This window comes from Echiichthys vipera, assembly GCF_963691815.1.
Source record: "Echiichthys vipera genome assembly, chromosome: 10".
Classification (NCBI taxonomy): Eukaryota; Metazoa; Chordata; class Actinopteri; order Perciformes; family Trachinidae; genus Echiichthys; species Echiichthys vipera.
In genome coordinates this window covers 22,155,624-22,175,346 of record NC_139835.1, presented here as the reverse complement: position 1 = coordinate 22,175,346, position 19,723 = coordinate 22,155,624, and the positions used below count along the sequence as shown (strand labels likewise).

Genomic DNA, 19,723 nt, shown 5'->3' with positions numbered 1-19,723 from the left:
CCTAACTTTCACTGGTTGAAACATTTCTGGTAGCGACTTATATCAGCTGTATCTTTACGTTCATTAAGAAGTCTGTTTTTGCAGTCCAACAATCAAAACGATCTTGTTATCCAAATCAGTTTCAGGGCTGCACTTGTTATATCAGACACATATTTAATCGTCTGCTGCTCATTTCACTTTTAAATTGTAGCCACAGGCCCAAACTCAAAATACTATCAAACCCCAACCCTACATTAAAATCCCTTAAATTGGTGGATCAAAACAGCAGTATGTTTTAACAACAATGTAAACAATTTAGCAGTTTTGAAGTTGAAGCAAAAAGAAACATTTGAAGAGTGGCTCAAGATGAGTTCAAGTGATCTGCAATTGTATCTATGTGACAGTACCATCGTTGGTGCACACCTTCAACCAGACATGGATCAGTGCAGTTAGCTTGCTTTGCACTCTGTTGGATTTAAAATAATGCACACACTCAGCTCTCTGTGCCACAGGGTGTGAAAACCTCTGGGTTACAGGATCTATAAGGATGCACCCTATAGCCAGATTCTTACCTTAAATTAAATATATTTTCCTCATTATGACAATCCCTCGAGAGCAAACACGTTGATGACTCGTGTCTTGAGCCTGCAGGGAGAATTTAGGAATGTTTTTCTCCAACTAATGTCCCACAAGATAATTCAGAAATGATGTGTGATTAAAGAACGTTCCCCCATTGTGCACAGATAATAAAGTGAGAGCTTCTGAAAGCACATCAATAGTGTGTGTTTGCTGGGACATGTACTATGGGAGGGATTGTATGGCTGGAATTCAACTCCAGTGAAAACCTGCCACCGGCTCTGCTGCTTTCACAATGCAGGAGCTGAACAATGTTTTCAGAATTACACAATTCTGGCAGATGTACCTGCCAGAGCAAATGAATCATGTGCTCATTAGATCCGTCTGGTTTCCAGGCTAGACAACTGGTAGTGTGCAGAGAGACTGAATATTATTAGATGGGATTTTTTTTTATCTGTTTCTGCTGTGTGCGCAAGCCCGTCTCCGTAGGACCAACATTATCCCCTCATGAAAAAAAACAACTCTCCCATTGATTTGAACGAGTCCTCTCTATTGTGTTAATGCGCGGTCATCTGGCACAAATGTTTAACTTGGCTCTTTGTACATGCAAGCGCTCATTCCAGGTACATTGCTTTATAACGTGAATCCATAGTTCTACCATTTACTTTGTGATTATTGCAACAAAAGATAACTGTCCCAGTAATAACTTAACATAATTGCCATAACTCTACATCCTGAGATGCATTTCATAGCCTCACCAGTACCAGAAGCGACGCAGCCCCTTGCATTTTTTAAACGCGGAGCTGTTTTCTGTCTGACCGCTCTCTAAAGGAGGAGAAGCACTTTTGTCTTTAATCTGAAACGGCTGTGCGTTTTACAAAGAAGTCCCCAGATGAAGGGCTTTTAAAATTTTGATGAGTGTCTCTCACCTGATGTGTCCCACATTCTGGATCCGCAGAATGTTTTTCCTCATCATAATTAACTTAGATTTTCCTTTCTTTATTTTCTCCTATTTCCTGATATCTTGCCGTAATGTTTTGATCCTCAGTTGGCTTGTGACATATTTCCACAGTGTGCTGATTCTGCTGCGTGTCCTTGACCTGTGAGATAATTGGGTTACAAGCGTATTCTAGTAGCTGCAATAGACTAGTCTTTTCCCAAGGTCATATCTTAGCTCACATCACATCTTAGTGTGGCATCTGGAAGAACCACAGTAACTGTGCATGTAGAGATTATTCAACAACAAGCATGACTCGTGCTGCAGCCTCCCTGAACACCAGACACTGGGTCAACAGTCTGGCTAATTATGGCTGATAATTCAGTGCTCATGAAATCTGTATGAGGACAGATTAATGCTCAACTCTGATATTTGATATGTGGTTTTAATATTTTAAGGGAGATTGTCACCAGTTCATGTATTTTTGAACATGTAGGCTATAAATGTATTTTTATGTCTTCAGTTATTCTGAAATATGCTGCTTCCACTTCCACTTGCTTGGGAGTTGATTCAGTTGCTGAATGAAGCAATATGATAGGCCTCCTCTAATCCGTTTGTGCCCTTTCTCTCTCACACGCGCTCTTATTTTCACACACACACACACACACACACACACACACACACACACACACACACACACACACACACACACACACACGGTTGCAGCTGAAGGAAATCCTGCTTTATTTATGAGATAGATGTATAGCTCAGAGTGCCACAGGGTCCTCCTGAGAATTGAGACTGCACACAAACACTATTTGCCCTGTGGAGTCCCCTCTTCCTTGTTCTCTCATACAGTCATATACAGTACACTTCAGTTCACATCTATTTACCCCATCTGCAGTTTTGCCTCAGCAGAACCACAGTTGTTGGAGTGCGACCTCGGTCTTCCTCAGCAGTGCACGCAGAGCTGCTGGCAGATGCTCGTTGAATGTGGTGCTTTAGTGTTTTATGTGGCAGCAGTTCAGTGGAAGGAGTGATATCATCTGTATGTCAGAGAAGCAGAAATGCCACCCTATGGTCAGGCCACACTAAATCACTGCAGTGGCATTCAAGCGTATCGTAAAATGTCAAGCTAAGAAAACTATAATAATAAGAGGAGAGCTCGGAGGGTGAGGAGTGTTTAAACTGTTTAAATCATCAGCTAAAGCACTGACCAGAAAAAGAACATGAGGACATGGAGATAGTATCATGTGCAAACCCTTTTTGGCCCTTAGCTGAAGAAAGATGAAAGAAGAAAGAAGCCTAATTTGTCATATGATTTAGACGTGTCAGAAAAAAGGGAGCATTTACCAGGTGTTGCATTCCTTGTGTTTGACTGTTGGACAGTTGTGATTTAATGCTGAATTGATAACAGATATTCAACATTTGAAAGGTGAAATCAAAGGAAAACAAAGTTCTTCAAACATGTTACAAGTGGAAACTTAAAATGGCTAAAATATATATTATAATTGTATTTTCTATAATAAGAATTCATCAAATGACAATGTGAAAGCAATGTGGCGATTTGAAAGGGGTTGCTTGTAGTGATCAACTCCCGGCTTTGTAGTGAGTTTCATCAATACCAGATAACAGCAATACCACCATTTTAAACTTCGATACAATACTAGTATAATACAGGGTTTGAAAGGTACTGGAAGTCCTTGAAACCACTTGTAATTTTAGTGTGGTGTTTTTCAAGATTTGAAAAATGCTTGGATTTTGAATGAAGTGCTTAAAATGTTATGTTGTATGGGATGGCAATGGCATATACAAATGATATAACAGAGAAAATAAGATCTGCATGTTTGAGAGACTGAAAACAGCATTTTCTGGCATTTTTGCATGGAAAATGACTTTTGATGATTAAGAGATGATCAAAGGAGTTGGTAATTTTATTTCTGAAGATCCAGTATTCGAGTTAGTTTCCTTTTATTCGTCGTCTTTCTGTAGAAAGCTGTCTCAAAACATCATGTTGGTTGTTTATAGGACAAAAACATCTACTTTAATGTGAGCAACAATAAGTATACTGAATATGCTGTATGTACTGTATACAAATATATGTAGTTTACCAAAGATGTAAGGTGCTGGAAATGCATGAAAATGCACCTTGAAATGTTTGAAAAGTGCTTGAATTTGACTTTGAAAAGGCGAAGGCACCCTGATCATATACTACAACGATACTCGATACCTCGGCAAAAACTAAAAATCCTTGGCACACAAAATAATCTTAAAACACTGAACGCATGCCAACACGGGCATGTTTCTTTCCTATTGTTGCATTTACGCAGCCTTGGGTTGAAAATCTAATTGTAGCTCTGTTTTTTTTACATCTTTGATTCTTTACCTACTATCAAATGTGGATAAAGTATTATTTTGAAATGCAGTTTTGAAGTGTCAATACTTTTGACAACCTTAGTCTGGCACACAACAAATGAATACTTATGTTTCCTGAATTGTTGAATTGGCAGCATAGAAAGGAAATAACAACAATTCTCCTTTCTGAACTCTTTTATAACATTGTTCTACTGGCAGAAGTTAATGGGTTGTTCAAAGCAGAGCCTGTTCTGATGCTGTGAAAGAGTGGAGGCATACAGCGATCTTATGCTGCGGCTTGTTTGGCCGATGTTGAAACATGCCTCCGGAGAGCTAACGTGCATGTAGTCCATGTATTCGTGCCATGGGAAACGGATGTAGCTTATACATATGCCATCTCAGTTTCCAACGTACTGTTCCGTCCCCCGTTGCTCTGACATTAACACAACGTTATGTAACACAGACAAACAAACATGCAGGAGACCAGTAACGACTCTCCTCAGAAACAGTTCCCATGTGTCTTGGATAAATTTAGACTGTGTTCTCAGTCAGTCATGGAAAATAACAGTCACTCAGGGAAAATAAATAGTACGGTAAAATGTCCCAGAAACTGTTTCCGTTCCCTACAAATATTTATTTGAAATATTTAATTAATTTGATAATTCTCATCATCTCCATTGGCTGAAAAAACGACTGTTTGATCCCCTTGTGACAGTTAAAACACAGATCATGTTTGGTTTGCTGACAACGTAACACTGACACTGATTGACTTCTCCATCTTAATAAAACAAAAACATAAGGAATTAATGACGACACAAACAAACTGAACTGTGAAGAAACGGTTCGCCCATTTGCAACTGCTACATTTTGGTAAACAGCTTTTGAAGAAGAAACCCCTCCTAATCTTAAGGATTTATGGATTAATTAGTCAACCAACAGTTAGTTTTATAATCAATTCATCGCTCTAATTATCTTTCATTGCTAAAAGGACATTTGGTAGATCTGAAATTGCACAGACAAAATGAATGAATGAATCAAGAGAACAGTCAGATTAATCTATGAAGAAGATATTTTTTAATAGTTGCTTCCTTAAACTCTTACAGGTTGATTATTTATTTATTCTTTGCCACTTTCAGGTTGTCCTATGTCTCTACCTCCATCATTATCTCACATTTAGTCGCCTCTTCAGCCATTTTGTTACTGCATCTTTCTTCGTTGGTGTTAGCCTGGAGATTTTTGCAGGACAGCTTTTGTGCAAGTCCTCCAGACGTGTGTGGAAAAACCTAAAAAAAGAATACGTGGAAGGAATTTCTGCGAGTCAGGATAAAGATATGTGAACGTGGCATATTTTGATTATTATCCCTTTCAGTAGAACATTTACAAAATTCAGTCCTTTTCTTGCTGGCACAGACAATTGAAATATCACTATGACTCTCAATGAGTAAATGATCCACATCTCTACTTGGGTGTAAGAAGTTCAACAGGTCTGCATTGTGTTGCACCAGTCTCTTTGAATTGCTCAAGCTACATCAGTCGGTTCTCTCTTGGGTACCGCACCTGATCAAAGAGAATAATTCAGGTTCATAGCCAAGGGAGGAGTGGAGAGAAAACCGATGGAGCAGAGGGTACAAAGATAGTAAAGCTCAAGCTGGGGTAGAGTCAACTGTGTTTTGTGTTACACAGAAGAAGAAGAAAGGTGGGAGAGTTTAGGAGGACTATTTTTGTACTGTGTTTCTGCATTAGCTAACCTCATTTTACAAGATATTCTTTCACAACTTATCCTGAGAGTAGGTAGGTTAAAAATAAAGATGACAGCAACTTTGTTTCCTCATACAACATCGGGTCATCAGTGGTGATACTATGTGCTCATTACACATGAGGCATACAGTGAATTCCCTCAAAGATGCAAACTGTGCACACAACAGAATTGTACACAGTAGACACAGTTCCACTCCCATGTTGCCTCATTAAAATAAAAAAATCTCCATTTATTGCTTGCAGGGATCCTCACATATGCATGATGTATATGATTACCTGCACGAGAGGGTAGAGTTAGATGTTTTTAAGTAAAACCCCCTAAGTCTATTCCTCAAGGAAAGTTCTTTTTTGTTGCACTAATGCTTTGTTTTTCCTATTTCAGTCCTCTTTCTATTCCATGCATATTCCATTTAAGGACCCACACTGAGGTCTGTGGATTAACCAAAGTAACTGAGGCATCATTTCTGGAAAGAGACATTGCTCTTGAGTTTTTGGAAGATACATTTTTGCTGCTGTGAGCACCACAAACTAAATAATGTTCCATTACGTCCATTGTTTTGTGGTGATGCTAGAAAACCGGAGAAAATGGAACCAAATCTTTCTGCATGGCTAGATACCCCAAGATATATATATGTATATATGGTTTGAATAAACCGACCCTTAAATATAATAAGGAAGGCTTTGTTTTTTACGGTCTGCATATTTACTTTCCTTTAAAATTGCAGGATCCATCAGTTAGGAAAGGGGCTGTCAGCTGTGAAGAGAGAGAGAGAGAGAAGTGGGAGGCTCGTACAAGACAATTTAAAAGTAAAAACACACACCAGTCACTACGGCTAATGCATCCCCAGATGGGAGTTGTAAACAACACATAATTTCACGAACAGAAGGAAACAGCATTAACTGGCTCACAGAGGTACCTTGTGTTGTCATGTGCTGAAGATTGTTAGTGCACACGGCCTAGATTGCTTCCACTAAGAGCTAAATAAGATGTTATGTGTGCTCCTTTTTATTGTAATGTTGCATCTCTAGTTCAAACTGCTTTCAGAGGCAGCACAGAGTTAAAAGTCAGTGCCTTTACATGCTGTTTAAAAACCTGATTATATTTGGGTTGAGGCAATACCGCGGAGTTCTCCTACACTGGTTAACAGACCTAGTTCACTCTTTTAGCAACCTGAGTGTTCGTCCATACGCTGTAACCGGGGTAAGATCAGGTTATGAGTAGCGCATGCTCTGTAGGTTACAACTGCCCCTGAGCCAGACTGGGGACTTCACCATGGTGAGTAATGTTACTGCCAATAAGACCCATTGCTGTCATCATTTAGTCAAAACGTTGTCCATTTTCTCCCCACTTTCCAAGATGTTGTTTTTTTGACAAAGATGAACCGGAACAGAAAGAAAGAGCTGTATTGTCGAACAGTTGTACGTTGGCTGAGGGCCACCTACTGTACCGGAGGTAGAGTCACTCCCGTCATTCTTCCCCCTTCATGTATACTAAGGGAACTGCAATAGCCGGGTGATTCACTTAACCGGGTTAAGACCACACTCTGGTTACTGCTGAGTGTATTCTACAGTGAGGCTGTCAGTGGAAAAAACACACACTTCGAGTAGATGTATTTTGTCGGTGCGCTGTTGCATCCTGGTTCGCGACGGCCAGTCTGGACCAATTTATATAAAAAATTTAAAAAGTTGTTGCCATTACTCACTGAAAGTTTGAAAACAAAAGGAAATTCCCTTTTAACGAACGAGAACCATACATTAACTTTGCCTAAATAAATGACAGTCTACTTCAATACCAAGCCCTACTTTAGCTTTGTTCCAACACTGTCACTGTGGTGTTGCCTAGTGAGCAACATGGGTCTCATTGCAAAGCCGCATAATTATTAGCACATCTTTTATTTATATTTGCGACTAATTATCAGTTCCTAATTTCATATGAGCCCCTCATAATTCAGTCTCCTGGAAAAACAGAAGTGATGTTGACACTAATTAGCTCACTCATTTCCATATCAACATTTGAATCTGGATAGCAATAGAGAAGCACCTAGTTGGTCACGATATTGCTGTATTTTCTCTTCATAAACCTGCTTGCCGATGCAAAATGAGCGTAGTCTCGTTACTCCTCACTTGCCTGGCTCTTGTGGTTATTCATACTTTGTACTCCAGATGTTTTATAATGTCTGATCACTCTTTACATTCATAGCAAGGGTATCTTCTTACTGCTGAGTGCTCCTGACGTTATTGATTATATGGGAACGTAAGAAAAGCTTAAATGCTGGCCGTGTCTTGCTGAGAGCATTTTGTCTATTTGATTCCACAAGCTGCTCATATTCAACCAAGTGAAGTTCCCAAGCCAATAAGGCGCTGCGGTGTGGAAATGTCTTTTGCCTCCAGTCTCAAAATGTTCAATAAGGCATAGAGCATCTCTTGTTCTCTGCACAGCCTGCAGCACTTAGATGGTCTTGTTAAATTCAGCCCCGCTTCAGGTGAGAGTGTTGGAAAAAACGAAAAAAAAAAAAAGTACCAGCTAACTGTTCTGTTTCTCTCCCTATTTTGACAGGACATAGATTCGCAAAGCTCGGCGAGAGAGAAAACACCAAATGTAGTCTGCGTTTAGAAAAGCATGTCCTTGGAGACATGATCATTTGAAAAGCATACTGTAACTTATAGCCACTGCCGCACTGTTGTTGTTTGACCTGGAAGTGACCTGTTTTTCATACATATTCCTCCCTTTTATTTCTCTCTTTAAGTCTCTCTTTCTGTCAGACACAAACACAACATCACCCCAGGTTTCTCTGTCTCCTCCAGTCGAAGGCAAACAAGCAGCATTGTACATCAAAGCTGTGTTCACTACATTTGCCCTGCTGATCTTTACGGCGTTCGCCTTTTGTTGTTGTGCCAGGGGACATGGAAACCAGACTGTCACATACAGTTAAAAATAGAGAGTCCTTCCCACTTTTCTTATGAACCAAAGGTTTGAAAAAAAAAGGATAAAAAGACATGAGGAAAGCTACGCTAATAGATGATGGCTTGCAGCAGAGAGAGGCTGCGTAGAGAGGATTGTTATAAACCTTTCAGAAAACAAGCCGCCCAGAGGAAACCTGTCAGCATGTGTTTAGAGTGCATGGAGGTGTGCAAAGTGGACAAACATCACACTGTTGTGGCAAGAGGTAAAGTGGCATCAAGGCGTAGAGAAAACAACTCGGGTTTGAAGTTATTTATGGCTGAAGAGAAGAAGGAACATAGTAAGAACAGCTTTGCAGTAGGGATCTTTTAGTGCAATCATTATGATGGAATAATAATATCAAATGCACTACTCTGTGCCTAAACTTAGGCGATATTAATTAATACAGCCACTCTCATAATGTGATTTCTCACAGATTAGGGACTGGAGGTTGATGCTTCAGTAGAGAAAACATCAATACCTGCCATCTGTCTGCACAGATAATGTGTGATGCAGGGATTAAATAACAGTGGTGATGCACGGTCATATCCTACCGTTTTGCTGTCACTCTGCTGTCAAAATAAGGTGTTAAATATAGTCTCATGTGATTTTTAACATGAAGCGCATCAAATATGCATGTAACACCTTTTAAAAAATGATATCACCATCATACCAAAGTGGTTTTTTGGACACTCCTGGAGATCTAGCTCTCTCCAAAGAAAACCTTTGTTTGAGCCTCCACTGTGTGAGACCTTATTCGCCCATTTGTGCAGAATGAAAGTTGTTCCTTTTGTAAAGAAATATTGAAAATCGAAGAGTGAAGAGATAAAAGTCAAACTCTTTCGGAAACGCCCCTGTCAGTAAAAATGGGACCACCCAGTGACTGTTGTCATGGAGACTCACTCAACAATGTTGGCTTTACTCAGGAGAGGAGGGCCGACGCAATGACAGAAATGAAAGTGCCATGTGAAAAAGTGCTTGTTAGGAGAGGTTGGGGGAAGGAAGGGTCAGTTAAAGAAAGAAGGGAATATCATGTTTCTGTCATCAGCCATTTTGGAAAGTTAAGATTTAAGGCGTTTGACTGTCGAAAGTATGTGAAAGTGCACCTTCGCCACTTCGGTGTCCAACATGAGTGAACGAGTAGAGCGAACACTTCCTTTCTATATATTTATATATATAGAGAGAGATTTTTCAAGGATGTAAACATAAACATTCTAAAAGTGTCCTAGTTTATTTCCTGCTGCAGTTCATGTGAATGACGTCAACTGACAGGAAGTTCACAAGGGCCAAGGCTGTTGCCTAGCAATGGAATCCTCTTGAAAAGGTCTATAAATATATTATCATTATATATACACATTAGACTGATACAGTACAATATGGATGCAATTTTATACTTCAATAAGGTGCCAATTTATTTCGTAATGACTTCTGGTCGACAAAATGTCAGAATAGTGATAGATCCATCGCAGATTGCTGTAGCCCAAGGTGACGTCTTCATATTGTTTGTTTTGTTTGACCCAGAGTCCAAAACCTAAAAATATTCAATTTAGTATCTCAAGGAAAAGAAAATCATTGATATTCACAAGTTGGAAAAGCTGTTTGTTTAACATTTTTTGCTTGAAAAATGACCAATTCGTACAATTATTTGACTTTCAACATTTTAAAAAGCATGCACACATTTGAGCTGGCTGCTTAGAACTATGCCATGGTAATGTTTGTGATTTTTTTTTTTTTATATATATACTGTTGCACCAGTACACTTTGTTCATACCTTTGTTTTGAGAAATATAAACATGTTTTAATACAAAAGAGAAGCCAAAATTCTCAACTGTTTAATGTTCAAGTGCAAGCAGCTGTACAAGTACTTTGCAGAAACTACAGTTGAATTTACAAGATCACAGATTAACTGAATAAGATGTTAATGCAACCTGCCAGATTTTGATATTTGGTCTTTACATGTATTTAAAGGTACTGAAGTTCGATCCTATCTAGAGCCTCTAATGCTTCCATAAAGTCTCATTACAGTACATTTAAATCACTGCTTGTGTTGTAGGCAACCAGTCAAATCATTTTCCATGAGAGTGGATTAATACACTAATATCTACACTTGTAATAATGTTAGATATAATTTGGTGCTTTTGAGAAATTTGCTCCTCTGTAAAGTGAATGTCAGCTGAGAACCATCAGGTGTTTTTGTGCCAGAGCAGCAAGAATTTGAAGTCTCTCATCTTATCTAGGGAGCATAAAAACATCATATTTCACATTTAGTAATTTCAGGTTTAAGTTTATATATTATGTGTGGTGGTTAGCACTGACGCCTCACAGCAAGAGGGTTCCTGGTTTGAAACCCGGCTGGGGCCCTTCTGTGTGGAGTGGATGTTCCCCCCTTGTCTGCGTGGGTTTTCTCCGGGTTCTCCGGTTTCCTCCCACAGTCCTAAGACATGCACGTGTTAGGTTAATTGATGTCTCTAAATTGCCCGTAGGTGTGAATAGTTGTCTGTCTCTGTTTGTCTCTATGTGCCCTGTGATAGACTGGCGTCCTGCCCAGGGTGTACCCCGCCTCACGCCCAATGTCAGCTGGGATCGGCTCCGATAAGGACAAGCGGTTGTCCCTATTGAACCTATTATCCTAAATGCCTGCAAACTAAGTTGTCTGTAATCATGAATAGAGCTTCTCTCTTGTTTTGATTGTGCTATGTATTATGGTTTTGGGAAAGTAGAGTTTAATAAAGAAGCCTCTTGTGTCTGCAGTCATATGGTGTGGTGGAGATAGCAGCCCTGACACTATCTGTGTGGTCTGAGCGTGCCTTCTTCCTAGTCCTATTTTGAGCCGACTGCAAAAACCCCTCATGGTGTTGTATTTGAAATGTTTTTGTGTGTTTTGGGGGCTTTTTGATGGCATCACTTGTATGGCACCTATTTTCTCCACTGAAGCTAAGTGAGGTTTAATGCCCTCGCAGTTCATTGAACCCTATCCTTGAGCCAGGAAGCTAACACTAATGTTATGCGAGCAAGATTCAAAGTAAATAACGTTGTGTACGGCTGACGAACAGTAAATATAATTTTACAGTAAGTTTAACAACAAGACAAGCTGACTATCAGCATTGTCCCCGAATCAACATCAAGATTTTCAGAAAGAATGATAATCCATGTGAACTGTCAGATGACAGCCTGCAGTCTGAAGCAGCTTAGTTTAGTTTATTTCGTACATGTAAAAAAAAATGGCAGCAAATGGGATGTAAAGTTCAGAGGGCAGTTTAAAGGTACTTCTTTCACCTTGTGTGTCACATTCATCGTCCTCTGGTGTTCAGAGGATGAGGCACTCGGTCAGATTCAGATTTTTCCTATTAATTTACTTTAGTGCATTCATTTAGTACACTTTCACCAGAACTACTTAGTAGGTGTGCTATATCATGTACTCATCAAGACCATGGTATAAAGACAAGCAACCACCGACCTCATCACAGAGAGGCAGATGATCTCTTATCATATACCACACCCTCAGTTTACGGCCTGTGAGAGTGTGACCGAGACAGAAGATGTGCCGTGTCTGTATGTGTGTAAGTGACAGATTAAATGCGTGTTGGCGTTGTAAACTATTGCCTGTTACACAATAAAGCTGTCACTGTTTTTTTGGCTTTGTCTGTAACATGGAAAATGTGGCGGTAGCAGCCGTACATGTGGGAAACATTGTCAACACTGACTGCATGAGAATGGCACGTAATCCTGCACCAGGCTGGTTCTGTTGATGGAGACACTTCAATCTGTGAAGAAGATCACAGATCCACGTCCACAGTGGCTACAACACGGTGACTCTGGCTTCCCTGTGTTTCACTCTGTTCAGTCCACTTCAAATGCTTTAAACAAACGCTGATAGTAGAGAGTAAAGCAGGCGTCCTACTGCAACAGCACGGAGTGGGGGTGTCTGTGGAAATGTCCCCCATTGGCTGAATTCTGTCTGTCTTTGACCTGAATGCCAACCACAGAAAGCTCTGCCAGACATTTTTCTTGTTCTTTTAAACAGCCCCTCTTTTTTTTTTTTTTGTTATACATAATCCTCTTTTACTTTTCCTTTCTCTTTGTGTGGTGTTGAAAGAGCCTGTGAGAGTTCCCCCCTCAGTGAAGGGAGTTGTGAAGTGCTGGTGAAGCCCAGCTCAGCAGTCTGTCGCTCATCTCTCCTCTTTTAACTCAGCGGAGGAATGAGGAGGTCACAGGGAGCATGAGCTCGCAGGCCTCTCTCTCTTTTTTTAAACCTAGTCTCTCTCTCGGATCTGTTTGTTTTCTGTTGTGTGTGTTTATATGCTCCTCTCTCACAGGAAAAGCCTGTTTTTGTCTTTGTTCACCCACCCGTGTGTTTGTTAACCGTATCAGGGAAACTGAGTTAGTGGCTCTGATTAAATGACGAACGTATCATAAAACGGTTTCTGTTTGGTGGAGCCACAGATTTGAGTGAAGTACAAATAGTGCAAAACAAGACTTTCAGATTGATTTCTGTAGCTCATGAATTTCATCGGCTTGTCAAGAGTAACGGGACGTTAGCTGGCATCTGAATGTGCATTATGGTATAACATTCATTATTGCCCAAAGAGGAGGATGGTGTGGATTCAGGGTGGCATTCACATCCTGCTGTCTAATGAGAAAGGTTGTCAAGGAGACAGAGAAATTGGTATCAAGGGGGGAAAGGGGAGGCGAAGTACCCAAGCTGGGAGAATATGCAGTTCTGCCAATTTGAAAGGGGTCACACAAGTGCAAATAAATTACAATAAGATGCTTTAATGGTTGTGGAAGGATTTTATTGTGCAGTGGGATCACTTTAAAGGATGCTTTCTGGATTGGTTTAAACCACCTCTGGTGTGATTGCCTGTAGGGCTGGACGATATTGTGATGTGATCATTTATCCTCTTTCAGTGGAATCGTATCGTGAAGAACTCTTCTCGTGACACACAATTACATTATTTTGAGTCTTTGCTGTGAAGAGGAGGAAAATGAAAAAGAAGAGAATCCCAAACAGAGCCAGGAATTATTCCCATTTCACCACATCTCTGGTCTGCTTTGTATTTCAATATCTTGAATGTTGTGACAGTTAAACAACGTGAACGTCATCAGGTTTGCTCATCCATCCATCCTCACCAGGACCCATGAAGGCAATAAAAGGAAAGCAGAGTAATAGCCTGGTAGAATCCACCAGCTGTAGCCTGAGGCAGATAGAGGCCACAGCCCGTTCACATACCTCCTGTCTCCTGGAAGAGTTGACGTCACGTCCCTCATCTTGTCATAAATCTGCCCTTCTACTTCTATTTCCTGAGTTCTCCAAAGAATCACAGCTGCCGCGTTTGTTGTCTCGTTCTGCATGTTGAACTGACCCTTCCTCCGGCTTCCTTCTGCTGCCGTTTTGCTGCAGTAAAAGTTGTCACATAATGGAAAGTTGAGTAACTTATGGTGAACTTGACATAAACTCTCCCAGTGGCTTGTTGCACAACTCCCTCTTCTCCCCTCCTCCGCTGTCCCTGTCCCGGCCTGCGAAGAAATCCAGTTTGACAGCTTTAGTGACGGCAAGCAGAGGCACATTCACAAGTGCAGCGTTGTACTAGTCAAGCTGTTGCGCATGAATTTTTACTGCTTGTTGTAGAGATAGAAAGTGGTTATTAGACACTCTCATGCAGTGACACACAACCTTGCTTTTGGACGTGACTGTAACTATACAAATATATTCTGTGCTGTCTCTCCGGTTGTGGCCTAATTAAGGTAGAAATTGAATATCCCGGGTTGAAGAAAAAAAAAACAGAGTGCTCCCATTTGCATTTCATAAAATGTAGCCTACACAAAAGATATCAATCTCTCCACCAGTAATGGAATCTTTTTATATGGTCTAATTTGTGCAGCTGCACTTCTCAGAGTCATAATTCTCTTTTGTGGTTACGTATTATCTGTGCTCTGCCCTCTCATTAAGGAATAAAATGGATCGCACAATGTGAGAATATACAATCCCCCTGCATATTAAACGTGCTGCAATTTTTTTTCCTTGTGTCTAGCCTGTGGAAAAATCTGTATTTGTGTTTCCTAAATATAGATGCACTCGCCCACCTGCTTTCACCCACACATACAATTATCAATATTGTTTGCGCAGCAGGATGTTGTCATTCGGAAACAAAGTAGGCTATATGTTATAGATGCCTTAACCTTGCACTGTTATTATCCAGCTCAATACGAAAAGTATCTATTATGTGTAATTGTGTTGTCAGTTTTGTCTCCTGAAGGGTGTTAATGCCATAAATCAGAGTGACACAAGAGCTGCTGATAGCCTTACATGAGATTAGATATGAAACAAACTGCTTTTTTTACTGTTATTATTGTTCAGGCTGAGCAATTGCAGACACAGAATCTTTACAACATGACTGTTCATTCTCTATCTTTGCATTCGCCCTTATCTTCAGCGAGAGCCTCCTTTCATCTGCATTGTTTTTACTTCCTTCATTTATTCCGGGGATCTTGTTTCCAGCTGCAGACTGTCAAGCTAACTGAGCTAAATATAAATCGGATTGCGTGGATAGCTCTCATACCGTGAGATGCCTTTTTTTTTTCATCATAGAAATTAAATTACATCGGACTTTCGTGATCCCTTCATGCATGTTGTCCCAAATAGACAATTTTCCTGTTTGGCTGTCCTGTGAACAGGACATGTCATTCCTCGGCAGTTGAGGTGGTCCAGCAAACCAATGTCAAATCACCTCACCTAAGGTGTGTGAAATAGAGCATGTAATCGCTCACTGTCTGTCTCAAAAACTAATAGGAGAGGTTTTCCGTGTGTGTGTGTGTGTGTGTGTGTGAGAGGGAGAGAGAAAGAGAGAGCGCACGCAGAATCAGCACATAAATTGATTTCATGTGTTTCTGTTGCTCTCTACCAAAGAATCCTTTTCAAAGGGGCTTTTTTTGGACTGAATGTTGCATTTTAGAGCAACTGTTACTGTCCAGAAACCTGTCGGCCTCATCGTGTTTGTGAACAGTTGGTTTTGCTTTTTATCTTCTTCAATGGCGTGTTGTGGATGTGACTCCTCTCTGTGCTATAGTTGTTACAGAGGGATGATCATGTGGTCAGCAATGTGAGATTTCGCTTTGATTTTCATCCAAGGAATTATCAGTTTTAGTGCCAGTTTAGGCTCTGGATATTACCGCAAACTTTAAACTCATATTTAGAGAGGTTATGTAATTTACTTGTGATAGATTGGCAACCTGTCCAGGATGTGTCCGGTCTAATGCCCAGTGTGAGCTGCAATAAGCGGTTTAAAAATTGTGTGTGCATGGATGAATGGATATGGATTAATTTGTAATGACTTGTCACTTGTCACAGCAATACTGAGCTTTATACACACAAACACACACATACACACACGCACACACACACACACACACACACACACACACACACACACACACACACACACACACACACACAGGCACACACACCTTGAAATTACCCTGTACATTAGAAATCATAATGAATTCGCAGACAAATTAATGTTGTATTTTTTATTCATAATTTGACACAATTAATTATTAATTATTATTAGTTATCTAAAAGGATAACTTTGTATTGGTTGTTTGACGATTTTTTTAAATGGGAAAAAAAACAACCTCATGAATCTAGTCATTAACTCATTCCCACACAGTATTTCTTAATAATTAATCGTAACCGTGATCAAACTATTTGCCCCTAGTGGCAGCTTGAAGGTGGAGCAATGTGTCACTTGTTTTTGTTGTTTCATCTTCCCCCTGTGATAAATAGTTCCTCTGCTTATAACCAATCTGAAGCTGATGTATGTATGATGCATACAGTTTGTAAAGTGTGTTACTCCTTGGCTCACCCTAGTCCTCTTCTTCTCCACAGGAGGACTCCATGAAAGATGACAGAGGAGGTGATTGTTGTAGCCAAGTGGGACTACACGGCCCAGCAGGACCAGGAACTTGACATCCGTAAAAACGAGCGTCTCTTCCTCCTGGACGACTCAAAGACCTGGTGGCGTGTCCGCAACGCCGGCAACCAAACAGGCTACGTGCCATCGAACTACGTCGAGCGCAAGAACAGCCTGAAGAAAGGCTCACTAGTGAAGAACATCAAAGACACACTGGGTAAGAAGAACTTAGTTTCACTCTGCGTAGAAGTCAAAAGGTCACCTGTGTGTTTACGTTTAATGTCAGTAGATTATTTTTTCAGTAGAAGAGGAAAATCTCTGCACTTCCTTTTCAATGCCCTCTGCTCCCTGACTGGAGGGAGCGGATGTGGTCATAAACAGCGGCCAGTTCGTGTGCATGCATGTGAATCTTCTCAGAAGTAAATGATTCCCTCGCTGTGGCTCTGCTGGGAGCTTTCACTGAGCACTCCAGGGATTCTGTTGAGTTGGCCGTTGCTCTCAGCTGTCAGCACACTGTCTCAGGACGCGGTCATGACTTGAATACATTACGCTGTGTATGTAGACGTAGCTGCCAACTTATGAGGGGGACTGTCGGTGCATATAGTATGAGGGGATAGAGCCGGAGAGTTATTTCAACTTTTATGGAAATGGTTAAGCCAAAAACTCAAGCTAGCAGGGTGTATGCAAGCTTCTCAAAGATAATGGTTGGGGGTTCATTTCTTTTATAGCCAGCTGTAAAAATATCGGGATCATAGAAAATTGAGTAGTGACATAGAAGAAAAGGCTCTCATATGCACCTAGTGACATTTAGGAGGACTAAAAGTCCCTCCTTCATTTTGCAAAAGACCTGTCAAATCTTCTTTTTTTCCCACGTCACAAAAAAATAGTCAAACAGGACCATGTAATGTAACCTCAGAAACACAAAATACACATTTGATGCATGTTTAAAAATAGACTGCCTTGTTTTAGAATTAAAAGAATAATGATTAAAAACAAATACATAACTAGTGCGCTCAGGGAGTGCAGACCTCAATCAAGGCGTGCCCTATCTCACAATGTTAATGCAGTGTGAACTTTCCCAGGCAGGAACTCATTTTTCTGATCATTCCGACGCCACTTGAATGCAGCACAAATGCCCTATCTCACAATGTTAACAAAAGGGAAACATCACTTTAGTAAATGCCCTGTGATTTGGATCTGCCCCAACATTTTATGGGTTCTTTCTTGCCCATGCAACACCGTTTCACCCTTCCTGACAAATAAACAAATTGAGACACAACTATACAACTTGTCACAAGGGTTGGACCCAAATATTCCACTATTCAGATATTATTTCTTTGGGTAGGTATTCGGCTTTCATTTTTGGGATTCTGATATTAATTTTAAAAACAAAGAAAGAATAAAAGAATCCTTAAAAGAACCAAATACTGTTAATACCTAATCGGACTAAGAGAAGGGTGAATTGAATAAAATGCCGTTCTTTGTTTTGACCATTACTAATATGATCCAATTATTATTATTATTACCCATGTCTCTTCCAGTCGAGGGTGATGTGAACATGTACACACACTTTACACCAGCTTGTGCATTAAACCCTATCTTGCTAAATGTCAGCAAGCGGTCATAATCGTTTCCCAGCACAATTATCATCTGCGTTGCTATTTTGATATTTACCGGTGAGCTCTTTGGTGCAGCTGTCTCTGAGCATTCAGCCGCGCCTTCAAAACATCTGATTATGTCACTCAGGCATCCTGAAATTGGTTCAATTTATCATGACTGATAGTGAGATAAATTATCTCACCAGACTTCCGCACAGCATATGATCTAATTTCATTTCATGACTTTGAATATGGAAGTAGCGGCACAAAATGATCGAAGCCCCTAATCACCCTCGGAGATGCCACAGATGTGCCAAAAAGCAGCCCTGACTTAATGAGACGGCATCAGTTATAATGTGCGCTAAACTGGGAAGTGTTCAAGTCAAAAAAGAAAGAATTAAGCTAAAAATGATCAACTTGCTCTACTTTCTTGTAGCAGGAAAGGAGCGAGCTGGAGCACGACACAGAAATTCATCTGTTTTGACATTTTTTTAGCATCAGTTACCAGTTTTTTGGTGGGAGGGAGAGAGAGAGACAGGAAATGGGGAGGAACGGAAACGTGTTAGAAATTCTAACAAGACAGTATGATCGAGAAGTTAAACTGTATTAAAAATAGCAACTGCGTGGCCCTGAAAGGCAGACATATTTAGAGCTGGAGGGGGGGGGGGGTAGAAGGGAATGACTGGGGTCTGGACTTTGTGGATACCAGCCCTCGGGGGGAAACTGCAGCTTCATGTTGGCCGGCGCGGCACAGCCTGCCACTGTCGACCTCACCGCGGTTCATTGTATACAGAGACGGCGCGTATCTCCTCACTCGACCACTTCCACACTGTTCCCATCAGCAGCGATCTCAGTCACCGTCGGTCTCTGCTTTTCTATGATGAGCAGATTGATTAGTGGAGAGATCGGCGGCGTAATGGTTGTGCTGGAAAGATAGATTACCTCTCTGTCCCTGACTTTGTTATATATCGACTACAACATTATGGCCTAGTTCCATTTCAGTCTAAGTAGTTTGCTTTAAGCCGGTAGCTCTTTAGTGTTAAAAGCCTGATCAAACCCAATAGGCAGGAACATTTTCATGATAGGTGAGGTCAGGGGGCTAATGGAACTTACTCACACACTTGAATAGAGAATCTGATTGACTGAGAGCGCAATTACTTCATCCTGTCTATATCAGTCTGTGGCTCTTTTCCTCGTTTTCAGCTCTTTACTAAGTTCACATTGTGATTATGGACATCGCATGTGTGATTGCTGTTATTTTCAGCTTTACCTCATTGCAGTATTTACTCTGCTTTAATGTGGTTGTATCATCGACATTCATCCAGGCAGAATTGAATTGTAAATGGATCCATGCTGCTGTGTGCCCCAGTTTCCTCTTACAGGAAATAAAGACAGTGATGGGTGAAAGAATTCAGCAAATGTCCCACTCATTGCTGAAAGTGGGCCAGTACTTAGCAGTGCAACAAACTAGCAAGTTAAATTTCAGTCCACCTGAGTTTTTACATGGTATGCACGGGTGAATGTGAGGCTGTAAAAGCACTTTGTCCTGTCCTCATGTCGAAAATCATTATATCACTGCTGCCAATTTTACTCAGTACTTTCTAATGAACACAGTTTTTTTTTAAGTGCTGAGTGAAATAGCCCCCACCTGCTCAAACAAGCAAAAAAA

At 40.6% G+C, this 19,723-nt stretch overlaps 1 protein-coding gene across 1 annotated transcript in view; it reads left to right on the top strand.

Moving 5' to 3' along the window:
- Positions 1-19,723, top strand: part of nck2a (NCK adaptor protein 2a) — a 37,294-nt gene that overhangs the window by 8,928 nt on the left and 8,643 nt on the right. The window contains exon 2 of the mRNA XM_083922022.1: positions 16,432-16,673. Coding sequence (XP_083778148.1) covers positions 16,448-16,673 — 226 coding nt within the window. The 5' untranslated portion in view covers positions 16,432-16,447. The remainder of the gene's footprint in view (positions 1-16,431; positions 16,674-19,723) is intronic.